General features: G+C 34.6%; 1 protein-coding gene across 1 annotated transcript in view; it reads left to right on the top strand.

The window, feature by feature from the left end:
* Nucleotides 1–8,726, top strand: part of Smp_004020 (putative chromosome transmission fidelity factor) — a gene marked incomplete at both ends in the record, with an annotated part of 34,643 nt that extends 25,917 nt beyond the window's left edge. Inside the window, 7 exons of the mRNA XM_018793071.1 lie at nucleotides 93–158; nucleotides 4,422–4,659; nucleotides 4,729–4,894; nucleotides 4,993–5,063; nucleotides 5,109–5,187; nucleotides 6,968–7,305; nucleotides 8,555–8,726. Of these exons, the coding sequence (XP_018647620.1) occupies nucleotides 93–158; nucleotides 4,422–4,659; nucleotides 4,729–4,894; nucleotides 4,993–5,063; nucleotides 5,109–5,187; nucleotides 6,968–7,305; nucleotides 8,555–8,726 (1,130 nt within the window). The remainder of the gene's footprint in view (nucleotides 1–92; nucleotides 159–4,421; nucleotides 4,660–4,728; nucleotides 4,895–4,992; nucleotides 5,064–5,108; nucleotides 5,188–6,967; nucleotides 7,306–8,554) is intronic.
* Between the last annotated feature and the right edge of the window lie 10,990 nt (nucleotides 8,727–19,716).

Genomic DNA, 19,716 nt, shown 5'->3' with positions numbered 1-19,716 from the left:
GTGGTCTAGCTTCAATCGACTCATGATCTCAACTATATAATATTAGTTATTCGTTGAAACTGGAATTTATCCTTTCAGTTTTGTATTTTTAGATTCTTCAAAGTGCTTATCAATTCAACAAGCTTCAAAAATTCCCTGCTTATTTATTTTCATTCTATGTAAAGTTAACTAAAAGTGAGATATTTCTTGTAATATACGTTTGTATCATCATTACTTACTTTTACAGTACCTACCTTTATAGTTAGCTTTAGTATTTTTTTAAAAAATGATACCGATATGACTGATCTATTGGATTATGCTTATTGAACTACAATTTTCAACAATATAGTCTTCGCATTATCACAATAGTAGCGTCAACAATAATTCCATTGTTTTCTCATAAAGTAAGTATACATGGTAAATATGAGGTTAGAGAGTGAATAGGTGGATCAGTGGCTTAGTAGTTAATATATTTAGCTGTCAGTTAGTGGGTTTGAGATTTAATTCTTGTATTCCACCATTTCGGTTTTAGTGACCGGTTGATATCATTAGCTGTAATATAATATAATCTGGTTTGGATTAAAGTTCATAAATCTATACTTTGCTTGCAAAATACAATACTCGTTAATGTTTACTATACTGTGAGATGGTGAAGATTTGCTTAGGTGGATATTTTTGGCACGGTTTTGTTCTCTGACCTTAATTGTTTAGTCGTGAGATTATCAGTTGCTGTCTGGGCAATATCATCATTAAGATTAAACTTGAGATAGAGGTGAACTATTCTAAATTACTTTCTTACATACAATGATAATGTCCTGAAGGACAATGAAAACTTCACTACTCAGTTCAGAAGATTAAACTCTACCAAAATTACTATATAGTAAATATCTTTATTTAGATATTTTGGTCCTTTTTGAATAGTCCATTAATACGCAGTTAACATTTTCTCATCGACTAACACTAATGTTTTCTAAACTACAATATTCTTGTTATTTATGACAATTCTTATCAATAATTTTCGGAAGTGTTCTTATTCTGTGCATTGACCTCCTTCTTAATGAGGGCTCCCTCGTTAGATTATAATATATATCAGATGTCATATTTCACGTTAATATGTATTATAGTTTTGACCATATTTGTAGTGTATGTATGCGAAAGAGTTGTTAAATTTGATTATCATTAATGGTATACTTTATTGTATTTCGGAAGGTTTAAAAAACTATATTAAACATTTATTTGGTGTTGTTCCTCGTTAGTACAAACTTCACTTTATAAATGCTAATGTAGAACATGATGAGTAACTTTCCTGTTCACTTTCGTGATTCATTTCTATATTCACCATAGTTGTGTTAATAGAAATAATACTTTCTTGGTCGATCTTTCCAGGGATTATTCTCTTACCACGAAACTCAATTATCAACTTGGAGTATCCAGATTACACTTTTCCGTTCTTAAATAGAAGAGACGATAACATTAATTAGACTTCTCAGCTGTCTGTCTTCTTAATTATTTCTTGTTGTGTGGATGTAGTATCACGACTTTGGTTGATGTACATTCGTTCCAGCTCCTACGTCGTTTACGACTTGGAACAGCTTAAAAGCAATTATTTTGTTGTACTATGTAATTGTTGACTTAAAGTACAATTCTCCATTTCATTGAAGTCATGAACCGATTTGAGTTAGACAACCAATGAAAACCAAGAAGCATTGTATGGTGTTTTCGTCCCGCTATGGGACTCTTCAGTGGTCCTCATCCACAACCCGGAAACCGAGAAGCGAACCTAAGTCCAACTGCTTAGTCGCTGTGTTTCTGAGTCGATACCCAACGGTGTACAAATATAACTTATGTCGGTTCATAAATTTGGTGAAATTCTACATTCTCAAGAACTCCATACTGACAATTTTTTATTTGTCTGGTAGTTCTAATATTTTGTTTATTATCTATAATAGCGGCTTACATTATGTATACTTGTATTCCTTTATTTAAATCTCTGGTGTATATCCAAGATAAAACTGACAGTTGCAAATAAAACTTCATTAATTTTGGAGGAGTAATATTTATCTGATGTTTGATATAGCTGATCCCACTATTTTGATTTGATTCGTAAGAGTTTGAGTTACTCTGTAGTTGATATTCTTTAATAAATCTTCATAGTTCAAGTCTTGGTGTAAACATCAGCATTGAAATAAATGTCCATCCTGCTGATGAGTCATAATTAAGGCGAAACGTGAGTCATGAATCTCATTACGAGCTACAATCCGTCTTATTTGATCCCATTATTACATACAATGTTGTGATTTAAGACGTTATTCTTGTTGATACATCTTTCCAATGATAGATCATTCATGTGGTTTAAGTTGTTAACTGTCAATTATTGTTTGTTTGCTTTAGATTGTAAGCTGTTTACTTGCAATTGTTTTAACAAAATATGTTATTCTATAACTCACCCTTCGACACATTACTCACAAACGTTGAGACCACTGAGTGGGTATTATCAAGGTTAAACGAAGGTTACTGTATAAATATGTGATGAACGAGAACAGAGTTGGAGACAGCCAATTTATTGTTTGACACAAAATGACAGTTCTTTCGCAAATTGTGAAAACCATACATTAAGTACTTCATTTGTAAATCCTCTATCAATTGTCTCAATCTTCATTGTTCCTTCATTACTATTGCAGTTACTCTCTGTTCCCGCTCTCTTTGATTCGATCTTCTCAACCTTCTGCTGCCAGGCGTTCCACTTCCGATTGGCGTTGCATACTACTTATGTCGACAGACATAAGTAGCATAGACTACAAATAAAGCAAATAGGTTGGTGAGGTAATGAATATTTATTTCCTGAAACGGTTGGTACATGTATCGCGTATGTCCAACCACCACCACCTCCCCTGATACGAGATGTTTACTGCTCTAGGAGTAGGTTATATGTAACTAGGGCTATCTAAACCAAGACTTGAGTTTTTAGCCGTGTTCGTCCGCACAGATTTACCTGGTTAGAGTTGCGTGATAGCTGTGGTCAGTGGTTTGAGACGTTGGGTAGCATGACTCAGAATCATTCACAGTTGCACGGATGTATTTATTCTTTTTCTTCTCGAATAATATTGTTGATGCCAATTTTTTACTGCCATTGATATTGTTTTTACTTTTGATACTCTGAGGTTTGTCTTAATAATTTCATCTAGCTATGTTGTAATGGTATGGCAACTTGAACCAATCGACATATGTACCAGATTCTACGTTGTTTCTAACTAAATGACGTTTGATAAACTCTTTATATGAGTGTCTATTATATCATTTGCTCATTTAATTTCGTTACAAAATATACTTTGATTTCTCAATATTTACACCCACTTGTCAAATAACATTGTGAATTTGTTTCATATTCTCAGTTCATCAATATTTACTTCCACATGAATGTAAGATCCTATCACTTTCTTGTTTTAAGGTTTGCAACATAAAGCTTATTTCTCTAAAGTGTTATAAGTTTCATGAAGTTTGAACTCAGTGCCTAAAAGTCATGTTCTTGAATCACTGAGTCGTACATTTGCAACCAGTATGCCTTTAGCAATGTAAAACGTGATACACATTCACATACGTCCGAGTTGTCGCGATGGATTAGGGCTGCGAGGTGAAATTATCAATATGTATGTCAAATGAATAGTTGTATCAGAGATAATCTAAAAAGGATTAGTAATAGAGAATTTAATTTGAGTGAAACGAATGAATTTCCACAATAAAAGCTATAAAGCTAGTTTGAAACTTGAGATTTCGGGGTAGACAAAAAGTGAATGCATCTACACTTTCCTACTTATACAACCAGAATATAGAATGCAGGTAGATTCGGCTGATGATTCTTAAATAGGACGAAACGCGCGTCCTGGATTGCACTGCTAACCACCATTCATATTTGCTTATAATAATAATGCTTGAGTAAAAGTACTATTTCGTAGTTAATATTATCAGTCACTTGTTGATAGTTATTGCAAGTATTGAATTGTCGAATAAATGATCCTAACATTCATTTCCATGAAGTATTGGGAGCGGTAGTTCACTTTATAATTTTGCCTATACAACACAAAACCTACGCCAACTACTTCACCTAATATCGTATATACAAAAAGTTGATTCTCTTAGCAAAAATTTACTCATTTCCAAACTGCCTATCAAAATATCATAAAATTGTATTTCCAACAACATGAACCTATTATATAATCGGAGTAGTAGCTCTGTAGTTAAAACATTTAACTTTTAGCCACGTAATCTTATACTCAAAACCTACTCTCCCATGTCGTATAACTGCCTCTCACACTTGTGATGTGGCTCGAAGCCAAGTACACGAATATGTCACTTAGTAAATCAGTTGACTTAAATGTAATAAGACTTTAATAAATCAATTTTTAGTCATTAATCATACTGTGTTGTTTTCGTCTTTCATGTAGCTAACAATATTTCGCTAATATCAATGGTAGCTAATTCAAGACTGCGTATTGGTACACATGATGGACGATTCCATGCAGATGAAATACTTGCATGTGCAATGCTTAAACATTTACCGGAATACTCAAATGCTGAAATTATACGCACAAGAGATTCAAGTATTTTGTCAACATGCGATATCGTCGTTGATGTTGGTGGTGTATTCAATCCTGAAAATCATCTATACGACCATCATCAAAGGTTAGCATTATAATTTGTTAAAATTAATTCAGGTTTTCTTCCATTTTCTTTGAATCTTACTTTTTCTAGAGAATTCAATCTTACTTATAAAGATTTTTATCCAAATTCTGATTGGGATATAAAATTAAGTAGTGCAGGTTTGATATACGTTCATTTCGGTCGAAAAATACTAAGTTGTATACTTGGTATAGATGAAAATACTATGGATCCATTGGTGACGGCACTTTTTGATAAGGTAGGTTTTGTACATTAAGAGATTGATTTTTTCTGAATGCAATTTACTTCCTTCAGAATTGAATAAAACATTTTCTCCCTTTATTTATGTTATTTTAGATGTATAGTTCATTTATTGTTGAGATAGACGCTATCGATAATGGTGTTCCAATGGCAACAACACCTTTAAGGTTGTTTGAATTTTTAAATTGATATTTAATAATTTTAAATTCTAGATATTCTATGAATACATCTTTAAGTAGTCGAGTGAATCGTATGAATCCAGCCTGGAATCAGTTGGATACAGATGAAACTGTAAGTTGATATATTTGTCCATTTTCCCCAGATTACAAATGAAAATACACAGTATAAAAATTCTAGTCCTGGAGTGAACATCAACTCTGGGATGCAGATAACTCCAGCTGACGAGTCTCATTTTGGGTGAAGTGTGCGTCCGGAATTTCACTGATAACCAATATCCGTATTTACCTATTATGTTTGCAAATTAGCGGTAATATCGAAATAATCCATACAAGATGCACATATGCCATAACAGACTGATCGATTGCAGTCCTAAAGATCAATGGGAAGATTCGAACAACTAATACAAACGAATCAGTATAATTATTATTTTCAGATAACAATTCATTGTATATTATTGTTTAGTTGTTTCATTTTCCCGGTGAATTTTTGTTCCTTCATTCCAAAATGTTACCCGTGTTTTACTTCTTTTAGTAGACTTTTGTTTTCTTAGAAGCTTGTTTTGTTTAATTTGTCGCTTTCAAATCAGTTCAATAGTTTATAAGTTGGTTTTTGTTTCTTAATATTCATTGGTACAGTATATTTACTATCTTCAAGAGATCTATTTATTTTCAACATTCCAACTGTTATTATTTGTCATTATAGTTGCAAATCCTGTAACTGATCTATTCGGGTATCAAACTAATGGTCTCTGTGACGTGAATATTTACTTAAATTGATTAATAGGCCGATAATTAATTACATATTTTTCATTAGTCAGGATTAATAAGAACCTGTTAAATAGGGAAATCATATTTAGCTACATTTGTCTGATATTGGTGAACACATCGTTTCGATTTATACATAATATAATATGCAAATTGACTTGTCTCCGAATTTTCATTTTTTATTTATTTAAACAAATAAACACTGTTATATGCGCTATACAAATTCGACAATTATTTTGAGTACTGGGATACTGCACAGGCGCCCAAACCGAAGCAGGTGGTTTTCTTAGGAGGCCACTCCCCGAGTGTTTGACCTACAGGTCTAATACACAAGGTAATGAAGCGATATAAAGATATGAAGTCCTATGTTAACCGGTGACCAAAAATGGGTTCATACTCCATTTGTTCCCTCAGAATCCTGGAGCCCATGTGCACCGCTGGTTTGGAATCAGGGTTTTCCGACTTCTATAAGTGGATGGTCTGTATCTACCAAGCCGGCTTAAGCGCCGGACATTTGCTTTACAAGTCCTCACTTTTGTAAACAACACACCTGCCACAAGAACTCACTGGTTAAGGATTCTCTGTCAGTGGCTACACATGCGTGGCCATATGATAGTATTGCGAGAGGAAGAGCAAACTCTCCCCCATACTAGAACGTTTTAGTAAAATAACTTCATATCATTTGTAAAATTAAATCTAATTTTCATTACAGAATAAACTTTCTTATTTAATATGAGATTATAGTTGAACGATAACGAAAATGAGGACATATCTGTCATTGTATAGCAGTATTTATGCATTTCCTTTTATAATGCAAAAAGAAAACTATTCATTTCAAAGTAAACATTATCTGGATTGGTTGAAGTTAGACATTAACACCGTCAGTTGCCGGCTTAGTGGTCTGTCGGTTAAGTTCTCTGGCGCGAGACTGGTAGGTTCTGAGTTCGAATCTCGCGAGGCGGGATCGTGGATGCGCACTGCTGAGGAATCCCATAATAGGACGAAACGGCTGTCCAGTGTTTCCAGATTTTTCATGGTAGTCTAGCTTCAATTGACTCATGCCGTAAAAACTGTAAATTCTGTATGTGATTATTCTTTTTTCATATATGTATATACATTTATTTTAGGTTTGTTTTCATAATGCATTACAATTAGTCGATAAAGAGTTTACTACATTAGTTCATTTCTATGCTGATACATGGTATCCAGCTCGTGAGATTGTATTAAATGCTGTCAAAAATCGTTATTCAGTTGATTCATCTGGTTCAATAATTTATATTGAAGGTACTGGATGTCCTTGGAGTACACATTTCTTTGAAATTGAAAAATCTTTATTATTAAATAATAAAAATATAAATGAAATTGAAAAAAATGATCCACTTTTATTTGCTATTTATCAACGTAAAGATAGTACATGGACTATACAAGCTATACCATTAAATGAACATAATAATTTTTCACAAAGGTAAGTTTTAGTTTTTGTTGTTGTGAGATTTGTACATTATAGGTGTAGTACTCATTAATAACTAGTCTTTCTGTTGTATAATTTCTTAGTGATTTTTCTTGTTGTTTTATTGGTTAGTTGTAAACTAGCCAAGCCCCCAAATGCCCTGGTACGTCTGAGAGTGGGGAGAGTTCGCTCTCTCTCGAAATGGTCACATGGTCATGTGTATACAGCTAATGTCAGGGAAGTCCTATTCACTGCCTTCTCACGACAGGATTGTTGTTTATGAAATTGAGAGGACGAAAAGCGAATATGCGACGCTTTAACCTGGTTGGTGGACACGGAAAGTCCACCTATGGGAGTTGGAAAACCCTGATTCCAAACTAATGGTGCACATTGGCTCCAGTATCCCGAAGGAACAAATGGCGTATGAATCAATCGTTGGTCACTGGCTACCATGAGACTGCATCTCCTTAAGATGCTCCACTGCCTTTTGGATTAGACCTTAAGGTCAAAGGCTCCGGGTGTGGTCCCCTAAGAAAACCACCTACTTCAGTCTGGGCACCTGAGCAGTATCACAGCCCTAACACAAATCAAATGAGATTTGTGTGGCACATATATATCTAGTGCCCCTTTGTACCAATATTTATGTGTTTAAATAAATAAATAAAACTAACCACTCTGTCATTAATTGATACACTTTGTTTTACTGTCCGTCTATATTGGACTAGTTGTTTTCTGTACTCGTCTGTCGTGAGTTCATTGTCATTGTTGAGCTCATCACCTGTAATAGGAGTTTTTTCTATCCTAAACCAATCATTATTTATTAGTATTAGAGGTTTATACAGATTATTGGACGTCATTTATATCGTATACCGACCTAATTTAGACATCCACTGAAAACCGAAAAGCACTAGACTTATGATTCATCCTTAGCAGTGTGCGTCGACAACCTTACCGAGGATCAGACACAGGTATCGATGGCGAACACATGACATACACCACTGAATTTCAACTCAGTGGTTTGGAGGTTAAGTGGTTGCGTGCAAGACCAGTTTTTCGGGTTCTATCCACGGTAAGGTCATTGTTGCGCACTGTTGAAGAGTCGCATTCTAGTACGACTCAGCTGTACAGTGCTTTGTGGCTTTCAATGAATGTCTAAATTAGGTTGATTCGTGATATCAATGGCTAATTATTAATTATTACATAGTCATATATATGAGTTATTTTGGTGAATCCAACATCATTTTTTGAATTTACATTATTTTAGACTTCCTTTACCTGAAAGTTGGAGAGGTTTACGTGATGAACAGTTAAGTAATATTGTTGGACTGCCTGATTGTGTATTTGTACATTCTACTGGGTTTTTAGGTGTACATAAAACTCGCGACGGTGTTCTACAAATGGCAAGATTAACTATAAAAATGAAAGAAAATCAGTAACTTCTGTTCGCTTTTATCATTATCTATTTGTATCCTGGTTCTTTAAAACTAAAAAAATACACACGTATGCTTTTTAAAATCTGTTTCTTTTTATTTTTCAAAGTATAGGAGCAACAGGGGTTTACTAACTGGATGATCGATCTTATATATCTGATTGGAACGGTTACTTACTGGTTAAAGCGATAGGCTTTAGCTAAATGCTTCAACCACATTCTGTTTACAATAGAATAGCCTAGACGGTCGGATATTATCTCTGAAATTCACACAATTCATATTAATTAAATGATGATCGCCTTATCAAAAATCACTTAACAGATACATATTCATGCATTTTGCTTTAAGATACTCGTAGTGGGCGAGGTAGTGATACATACCTGATTGTTCAGACTGAACTATGTAGGGCGTAATTCAAGCCTGCAACTACTAAGCTATTAACCATTAAGGCGACCATGTGAACCTAGAGTTCGTTATCAAGCTACATTATTCACATAACTAGACGACAAAAACCGGAAAGCTGAAGATCTCAGTTGAATATTTAAGTTAGCTGTTTCGTTTCACATCGTATTTCCTCAACACTGCGTATTTTGTTTCCTGTCCTGTAGTTGAATTAATTGTAAACACTTTTGTCTTAAAACCACTAAGTTTGATATCACTGAATAGTATTCTCAAGATCAATCAACTCATAATATATGCAATTTCGTGTATATCTTTGGATATAAAAAAACTGCAACTTTCTCAATCTCTCACTTGGACTTGTGACATAGTTCTTCAGGTCGGACAATATATGAAACGTGTTCTAATCATATTACCATCTTTGTTTACTGTCATAACTTCTACTACAAGATCATTCTCAGTCGTAGTATCCGAACAACGTACAACCGTCAATTCCTTATTTTCACTTAGGATTTGTGGTTGGATTCAGTTGTTACTAGATCGAAGTTAGTAGAAGCCAAAATTATTGACATGACAAGTTCCACTGATAACACCAGTATTAGTCCAATACCGAAACTTCAAGTTAATACTTATGATCTTGAACTCATTAAAGTCGGACGATGTTGAACTATGAATGATTTGGGGGTAAATTTGTAATGATATTAGTATTCATTTAACATTAACACTAGACTGTTCTATCATGTGTACAATGTATCCATACAAAAAGAGGAGACCTAAACATATCAATAACACTGAAATAATCCATTGCATAATTACCGAAAATTGTCTTCTTATTATACATAATTGAGAGATACCAAATATTCTATGTTTGCCAATATCTTTGGTCAAAAAATTGGCCTTACTCAAGAAGGTATTTTCTTGAACAACATTGTGAAACTCGATTGAGTGGTTGTCCTATTATTGATGTTTTCTATGTAACTGTCTTATTGAATGTATGTAAGATAATCAGAACACCTGAAGAGAATAAAATTAGGAGATTTGTTTCATTTAGATAGGTTTAATGAGTACGTGATGTCGATCAGAACACTTCAATCATATAAGTGTTTTATGATCCTTTGAGGATAATTTGCTTGGTACGTTTTGTTTAAGGTTATTATGATTCTCATTCGTATTAAGTAAACTATTCTCTTAATTATGATAAGTGGAATAAAAAAATCTCATGTGACAAACAAAGTCTTGAGTACCATAATTTACTAACTGATTTAGTTGTCACGTACGCTTAATGTTCGAAAGAAGCCTTAATGTATGTAAATGAATGACTTCATTTGAATGTAAGTTTTGGAAAGGCTTTCAAGTAGTTATATTTAATCCTATGATTTATTTTTGTTTTGGTAAGATATGTCTGTCTCATCTGGTTAAATAAATTGTTCTGCTGGATATGATTTTTATATTTTATATCGCTTTTCGTCCTCTCAATTTTGTAAACAACACCCCCGCCACGAGAAGGCAATTAGTAGGACTTCCCTGGCAGAGGCTATATACACGTGGCCATGTGAGAGCATTTCGGGAGAGAGAGAGAGCTGACTCTTCCCACTCTCGGCCGTACCAGGACATTTGGGGGCGTGGATATGATGGAATATACTATAGTACACAATTTATAATTTTAAATAAAATCTTTAGCTGCGAAATATTTTTTTATGAAGAGAATAATCAGTTAAGCGATTATTAGAGCTTCAAAGACAGTCAGTCAGCTATAAGCATCATATAATCTAGAACAACATTACACTGTTTCACATCATACTTCATCGGCACAGGTAGGTGAAATTATCACGATCATTATCAAAATAGAGTTGATAGCAGTAAAAAAGATCAGGCATAGGAATTAAGGTATGGGATAAGCTTAGGATTTTTGGATAGAAAAAGATCACATACATTGACTCTATTGAGACTAATCCTCAGCTATATCATTCAACCGACTAGTCGTGATAATCGCTTATCTCAAACATGCTTGGATTGTTGCTATCAGAAAACTCCGGATTTTGTCAAGTTCTTCACTAAACAGGACGAATTCATCTGTATATTCTGAGCTCTATAATTGGATTTTCTTTGAAAAGTTAGACAAAGGAAGTGCGACTTGTATGAGTTCGTACATCGCAAAACTACTTAGAAGTAAAGAGACCAGTTCGCCTTAAAGAGCACCACTTAAGATCGATCTCAGCTACTATTTGACCAACAGTGTTCAAAGAGAATATCCACAAATTTATGTATTTTTTAAAATGGCAAACATTACTGCAGTACCCTTCGGTTATGTCAAAAAAATATAATTGTGGTCGAAGGTGTTAGGCAACATATCGGGGAACAGATAAGTTAGAAGTACTTGCTTATTTATTTACGCTTGTTACCCCTCGTGGAGGAACATAGGCCGACCACCAGCACTCTCCATCTAACCCTGTCCTGGGAAATTCTTTCCAGTTGCTATTCCTCCTTTTCATGTATGCTTCTAATTCCCGATATAGTGTGTTCTTCGTCCTTCCTGTTTTCCGCTTCCCTTCAGGATTCCAAGTTAGGGAGATTACCTCGTGATGCAGTTTGATGATTTCCGAAATGTATGCTGTATTTACTTCCAACGTCTTTTCCTAATTTCCTCGTCAGCTCGAAGCTAGTCCCACAGTAGGCTGTTGCTGACGGTAGCCGGTCAACAAACATTTAGTTTTTTGCGTAGACAGTTGTTTTTTAAATACTTGTACATTTTTGATGATGGCTGCAGTAGTTCTCCACGTTTCAGATCCGTACAGTCGAACTGTCTTGACGTTCGTATTGAAGATTCTGAATTTGATATTGACTAATAGCTGTTTTGAGTTCCAAATTTTCAGTTGTAGGGATAGCGCCCTTACGTTAATAATCCGTACCTCAACATCTACATCAGATCCTCCTTGTTCGTCGATGATGCCTCACAGGTACGTGAAAGACTACATATCTTCCAGAGCTTCTCCATCAAGTGTGGTTGAGTTGGTGTTCTCCGTGTTCTATTTGAGGATCTTGCTTTTTCCTTTGCGTATGTTGAGGCCTACTGATGATACACTAGTCGTCTTCATCTGCATTTGTTCGTGTACATGGGATAGAAGGGCCAGGTCATCTGCGAGGTCCAAATCATCTAGTTGCATCCAGGCCGTCTATTGTATTCCGTGTTTCCCCAAACCAAAAAGACGAGAGTGAGCAGCCTTATCTGACTCCGGTCCACAAGTTAGAAGTTTTTCACTATTTTTTTATTGACGATATTAAGTAAGGACCATCCTATGTTAGAAAGTAAATAAGATTTAAAGTGTAAACCGATTCAATATTCGACATACATCATTCTTACTGTATTTATTTATTTGAACACATAAATATTGATATAACGGGGCACCGAATATAAATGCGCCACACAAGTCACTTGATTTGTGCGTGGGCTATGATACTGCCCGGTTGCCAAACCGAAGCAGGTGGTTTTCTTAGGAGGCCACACCCGAAGCCTTTGACCTAAAAGTTTGACCCACAGGGCAGTGGAGCAACGTCAGGAGATGCAGCCCCATTCTAGACTCTCCATATCCACTAACCCGGTTAAGGCGCTGGACATTCCCTTTCCCTTTCGTAAACAAAACCCCTGTCGTGAGAAGGCAGTAAGTAGGACTTCCCTGACAGTGGCTGCATACGCGTGGCCATATGAGAGCATTTAGAGAGAGATAACTTCCCCCACCCTCGACCGTACCAGGTCATTTGGGGGCCATTCTTACTGTAGGATTTAAAAAGGGTGGAGCTCAATATGGTTTATGCTTTACAGGTGCATACAACCTGCTTTAAGACGGTTCTTATCTGGTTTTGTTACATGAAGATAATTATTTTCAAAACGGATGAAAAACGAACTGAAACAAATTGTTTGTAATATTTGGAATGTTACATGAATTTATTAACTAAAAACTAGAGTTCGGGGTCCACGACTCTAAACTTTACCAGACCATTCTATGATTAGATAGTAGAATCAAATACTAGGCTGAGTATTAGATCTCTTCGTAGACCAGACTCAGTTATCTGACTAGCGACCAAGAACCCGAGGCAGGGACCAATAGCAGTATATTATCACACATTTCAAATCAGTAAACAAGTGGAATCAGAGTGGAACGAAAGCAAGATCAATTCTGCATATAAGAGAGCGTATTGTACCAAATATGATCGGATACGTCTGTCTTCGTTTGTTGGCTAATCACTGCTTATTATATCAAACACATCATATTTAATATGATTTTAGTGTATATTCATCATAACATACAAACTGAAACATAACATGGAATTACTGTGAACGTATTCACCCTAACATACTTCCAACAGAAAGAGTGCGGTACAAGAATAAACTTGAAACAACCATGATGAGTTTTCATTCATTTCGTAGCCAATCAGATAACATCCTTCGTAGATAAATAAAGGTTATAAAAAACAAAACAATAATACTACGCAGTATAAACAGATTCTACAAATTTAAAGAAATTACTTGGGCTTCCTACACGTTATTCTTCTTGTAAATCGGAAAAACAATGACATGTAGACCCGTTTTATGGACACAGATTATCCCTTTTCTCGAACTCTTATAAGGGCCTAAATAAATTTGTAAAAGTCCTCACATTTCTCTTGGTTAGAGTTTTCAATAAGAACTGATATCAGTCAGCCACAATGCAAAAATGCTCTTTAACCATGCGGATAAATGAATTTTACGCAAAAAGCATTGTTTTATTAGTTTATCCATAAGATATAGTGCCTAAAGGTTAAGATTCGTCTCAGTGTCTGGAGGAAAGATCCACGGATAGTGTCAAATTGCCTGTTAAACAAAATATGTAGAGGCAAAATTAGTTTTGAGAAGCATACAAAGATATACATAACATTTGAATTTCGCCAAAAAAGTCACCCTTTTTCTGCTCTGATTAGCTCATCCCTTATATCATACGTTTGGCTATCAAATTCAATATTCGAATAGTGCGACGTATTCTTTATAAATGTCCTGCTTCGATAAATTAATAAGTGATTATTTATCATTATCAGAAGGGGGTTTTGTGGAGATTTTAGTAATTTTATATAGTTGAAATCATGAGTCCATTGAAGCTAATGACTGATTCCATGAGGTGCAGTTCAACCAGGTCTGTTGTGAGATATCAACTCATTGAGGACAATGGTGGACGGTCACACACATTATCGTAAATTGGTTGAAGTTAGTCATTAATACCGTCGGATCCCGCCTCAATAGTCTAGAAATTAAGCGTACGCGCTCGAAACCAAAGGTCCTGGGTTCGCATCATGAGTGTAGGATCGTGGATGTGAACTACTGAAGAGTCCCACAATAGGACGAAACGGTCGTCCAGTGCTTTCAGGTTTTCCATGGTAGTCTAGCTTCAATTGACTTGCTTAATATTGAATGATAAAACAGTTTTGACAAGTAAATATTTATTGCAAAAGATAAACAATACATAATTTGATAGAAATAATTATGATGATAAACAGTACAATAAGAATAAAATACATTTTCTTCTCTTTTCTTAAAGTCTTTAAATAACCGAAATATAGAAAATAATGTTAATAAGAATTATAATACTGTAGTAGTAGTAGTAGTAAATGCAAGAAGTAAGATCAATTGAATCTTGTATACAATTAGACATAGAATTGAGATTTTTTTAAAAATTGAATGTTGAATCTCTTCTGGGTAGGTTCTACATAATAAATATACATAAAGTTAGTTAATAGTTACTTAATAAAAGTAAAACAAACATTTGTGTGTGTGTGTGAGAGAGAGAATGATTATCATCTTCATTTTTATAAAATATATTTATTTACATTGTTTCATTTTACGTTGCATTTTCATATACCATGGTGTATTTGAATGTTTACGTCTCTTTTTCACATTGTGATGTAATTGACGTGATTGTTGCCCATTACTTTGACAAGAAATACTCTGTTGTCGTTGTATATGATATTGATGATAGATGGAACTTTTAAATGGTGGGAATTTAATTTTAATACCTTTATTTAAAACAAAGTTAAGAGAGAAAAGAAAAAAAGTTGATTAACTAACCACATTTATAAATTGTTAACTATAAGTACAAAACATAGTGCACGCATTGTCGAGCCACCTAGACTAGTGGCCACATTGCAACATGATCGATAGAATTCGATCAGCACTAAGAAAGACTTGACACGCATGACATTGATCACCACCCAGTCATCAATCAATTGTGAGTACAAGACTTTCATGATCATTACTTTTAAACCATTATTGGGTAAGAATACGTATATTTGGCATCGATTCACATAGAAATTATGAGTGCTAGTGAAACCACTAAGTAGTTATCTAAACCAAAATAAATGACACGGAGGTACGAACCTAACATTTAGCATCTGAATATTGAACAACTTAACCACTAAGTCACTACTACAATTGTATTATTATTATTTATTTAAACACATAAATATTGGTACAAGGAAGCACCAGATACATATGCGCCATACGAATCTCATTTGATTTGTGTTAGGGCTGTGATACTGCTCAGGTGCCCAGACTGAAGTAGGTGGTTTTCTTAGGGGACCACACCCGGAGCCTTTGACCTGAATGTCTGATCCACAAGGCAGTGGAGCATCTTAAGGAGATGCAGTCACATGGTAGCCGGTGACAAACAATTGATTCATACACCATTTGTTACCTCAGGATACTGGAGCCCATGTGCACCACTGGTTTGGAATCAGGGTTCTCAAACTCCCCTAGATGAACTTTCCATGTCCACCAACCCGGTTAAAGCGACGGACATTCGCTTTTCGTCCTCTCAATTTCGTAAACAACAGTAATGCCACGAGAATGCAGTGAGTAGGACTTCCCTGTCAGAGGCTATATATTCGCTGGTCATGTGAGAGCATTTCGAGAGGGAGAGCGAACTCTCCCCACTCTCGGCCGTACCAGGGCATTTGGGGGCTACTACACTTGTACAAACTGTATTATATTTTGTACTACACTTGTACAAAATATAATACAGTTTATGATATTGCATTAAAATCAAAGCAGAGAGATCAATTAATTTTGGATTAGAGTCAATAAATGACCTAATAAATTACAATTGAAATAATAATACAATGTAAGTAGCTAGTTGTATATTAACTTCATTGAATAGATAATTAATTATATTTTAGTAGAGTAGTATGGTGTGATATGATACAAAGAAATTAATTAATGACTGTTTATATAAATATACAAAATATTAATTGGGTCCTGGATTCCATTGCTAGCAACTATCCATCTTTGCTTACAATAATTGTTTACATTTATTCAGATATTATTGATTTCATTTGACCTACAGTGTAAATATTACTATTTGTGAAAAGAAATATTATACAAAACTACAGTAACTAATATTTTCAACCATATTTGATTCTATTCACTTAGTATTGTTTGTTTGAATCTTCCCATTCATGTTTAGGACTGTAACTGGTCAGTCTCTATTTGGCATATGTGTATACTTTGTCTATTGTCTCGATATAGGTTTAATCCACAAGCAATGTAATCAATGATGGATAATGGCTAGCAGTGGAATCCAGTTTGACGCGTGTTTCGTCCTATTTGGGACTCGTCAACTGGATGTATATGCATCTCAGAGTTGATGTTCATTGTGGGACTCGAACCCAATACCTTTCGCGTCAAACGCCATCGCGTCCTAGATTCCACTGCTAGTCACTATCTATCATTCCTTACCATATTTGATTATGTGTTAAATCATGCAAACCGAATATATATATATATATATATATATATATATATATATATATTATTCGATTCATAGAGTTACTCCACAAATAAACCACCTTTAAGTATATTCCATGTATTTTCAATATCAAGAAGTAATGTTTAATTTGAAAGCTTTTGAGATACTGTGTGCAAAACATGTTCAAGACTAGCTTATGATCTTGATGATGCCGGAATGCACTAGACCTTATATATATAGTATTACAGACAAAGGTGGTCAGTGAGAAAGTTATCTATCATCTACAGTATTATTAAACAAGATTTTAGATAGATAGAAAAAAAAATTGATCGTAATGAAGAGTTGTGAATTAAATTAATTAACTAAATTACACAATTAACCGGATAGACGAACCATCCAACTATTTCTGACAGCTCATTGCTAAGAATAATTACAAAGCAAAATTTCTTACTAATGTTATGAAGGGTAAGTCGCACCTCAATATTAAAAAGTACATATCATACTAACAGTTACTGTTAACCGGCCAAGTGAGCATATTTCATCAAATACTCCAAAAATTTTTAACACACATTAGGATTTATGAAAATCTATCACAGAATAGTCTTTTGAAAATTATTATTAGAATATAATTTAAATGGAAAGAGTATTAATGAAGTTCTTGTTAGTAATAGAAGTTCTACAAAAACGAAAATATAGTGACTAACACTATATAACTACCAATGTGGATAAACTTGAAAACAACCAAATGCAAGACTAATCAAAATAGCAAAATTAATCAAAAGTTAAAAGCATTATATTAATAATAACAAAAGCAGTATTGCTCCAGATAACACATATCATGTTAGATTGTTTATATACTCAGACTTGCAGAAACAAATACAAAAAAAGACGGGATAGTGGCCATCTACAGGCTTTACTGAATCAACATCACATAGGAACAAAAAAAATATAATCATTTAGACTGCACGCCTACTATGGCTTCTTTAGAAAAAAAAAATCATTGCATTCAATATTATCAATAACCAGCATACTCCAGTTCTGTAAAGATTTACAGATAATATAACAATTAAAAGGCAAAAACTTGACGTGTATGTTGAAATGTCCGTAATCAGTCTATCGTATATGCTACTTGTATGGACAGACATAAGTAGTTTGTAACATAAATCAGAAGTTGATTACCTGTCAAAAGAAGGTCGAGAAGATTAGACTGAAGAAAACACAAAGGCACACATGAAAGAATTGAGAAATCGAAGAGTTAAGAAGGATGCAAAGAACAATTGATAGGAGTTTTGAAAAATTCTTTTTTTTTAACTTTGCACTAAATAATAAATTGGTTATTGTCAGAATGAGGGCTTGTGAAAATTATAGTAATTTAATGGTTGAATTTATAAGTCGATTTAAGCTGGATCATTATAGTGAGTAGATGTGACCAGTGTAGTCAAATCGTGTCTATTGTGACGTGGTTATTCATTGAAGACAACGGTGGAAGATCGCGCAATATCTTGTATTGGTTGAAGTTAAATATTAACATCGATGGATGCCAGCTCAGAGGTTAATAGTTCGTGCGATACCGAAGGTCCTGGGTCCGAGTCCCACGTGTGGGATTGTGGATGAGCACTGCTGAAAAGTTCCATCCTAAAACGAAACGGCCTTCCAGTGTTTCCAGGGTGGTCTAGCTTAAATCGACTCATGAATCTAACCATTAACTAGATTGGTTATCTCCACATAAGTTCTCGTTCACTACATGTCTCCAACTGCTTATGTATACATGATTTTTTTCGAAACTGTCAATAAAAGATATTAACTTTAAAGGCTTATAGCCTATATAGTTGGTCCAATAAGTAAAATAAGTGCGGACTATAGTAGAAAAACCCAAAACAACATAAAATATATGTACAATAACTTGTTGAATTCAAGAAGAAATTAAACTGACAAAGAATTGGAACTAAAAAGAAAAACCACTTTTAAACTAATCAATACATTACCATGACATTTATTTTCTTCAGTAAAATCCAATATATTTCCTAGAAAAAAATTTACGTATTTCAATTCATTTTACATGATAAATTAACATATTGATAACAATACTACTACTAATACCACTACTACTACTATTATTACCACTTATTATTTATCTATTTATTTAAACATATACATATTGGTACAAAAAGGCACCAGATACATATGCGCCACACAAAATAATGAAAATAGGAAGAGAAAGGATGAAAAGATAAGGGGGACGGAAATGTACAACCGGAAAACTCTTTCAGCTAAGAAAGTTAGAACCACTCTTTATGAAGAAAGTAAAAGAAGGTTACAGCAGGCTCGCCACTGGCTTCTATTCTGAGCCATATCTGATAACGTCTCTAGCCACTGTGTTGCACCATCTCTCGGACCCCAGACAGGGAGTCATGAAGGACCAACAGAAGCTAGCCATTTGCAGCTTTCTTTCATGCCACGACACCATATCATACACTGACCTCCTCTCCGCTTTTTCCAACCAGTCCCAGAGTCGGCAAATAATGCACGACGTGGAAGTCTCTGGGACGACATTCGTAAAACATGTCCAAGCCACCGAAGTCGGTGTTTCAAGATGGTGGCACCAATTAGATTATTGTCTCTGCGCCCAAACATACGATGCCGAACCTCTGCGTTACTAACATGGTGTTGCCACTGGATGTCAGCAATCCTTCGGAGACAACGATGATAGAACACAGAGAGTCGTCTAACATCCTCAACTCGGAGAGGCCAGGTTTCACAAGCATAGAGCAAAACTATTACCACTACTACTAATACTAATGATAATAATAATAATAATAAAGTAATAA

The sequence above is a fragment of the Schistosoma mansoni genome, chromosome 1, assembly GCF_000237925.1.
Source record: "Schistosoma mansoni strain Puerto Rico chromosome 1, complete genome".
Lineage (NCBI taxonomy): Eukaryota > Metazoa > Platyhelminthes > Trematoda > Strigeidida > Schistosomatidae > Schistosoma > Schistosoma mansoni.
Note: the sequence above shows the minus strand (reverse complement) of the source record. Positions and strands in the feature narration are given on the sequence as shown.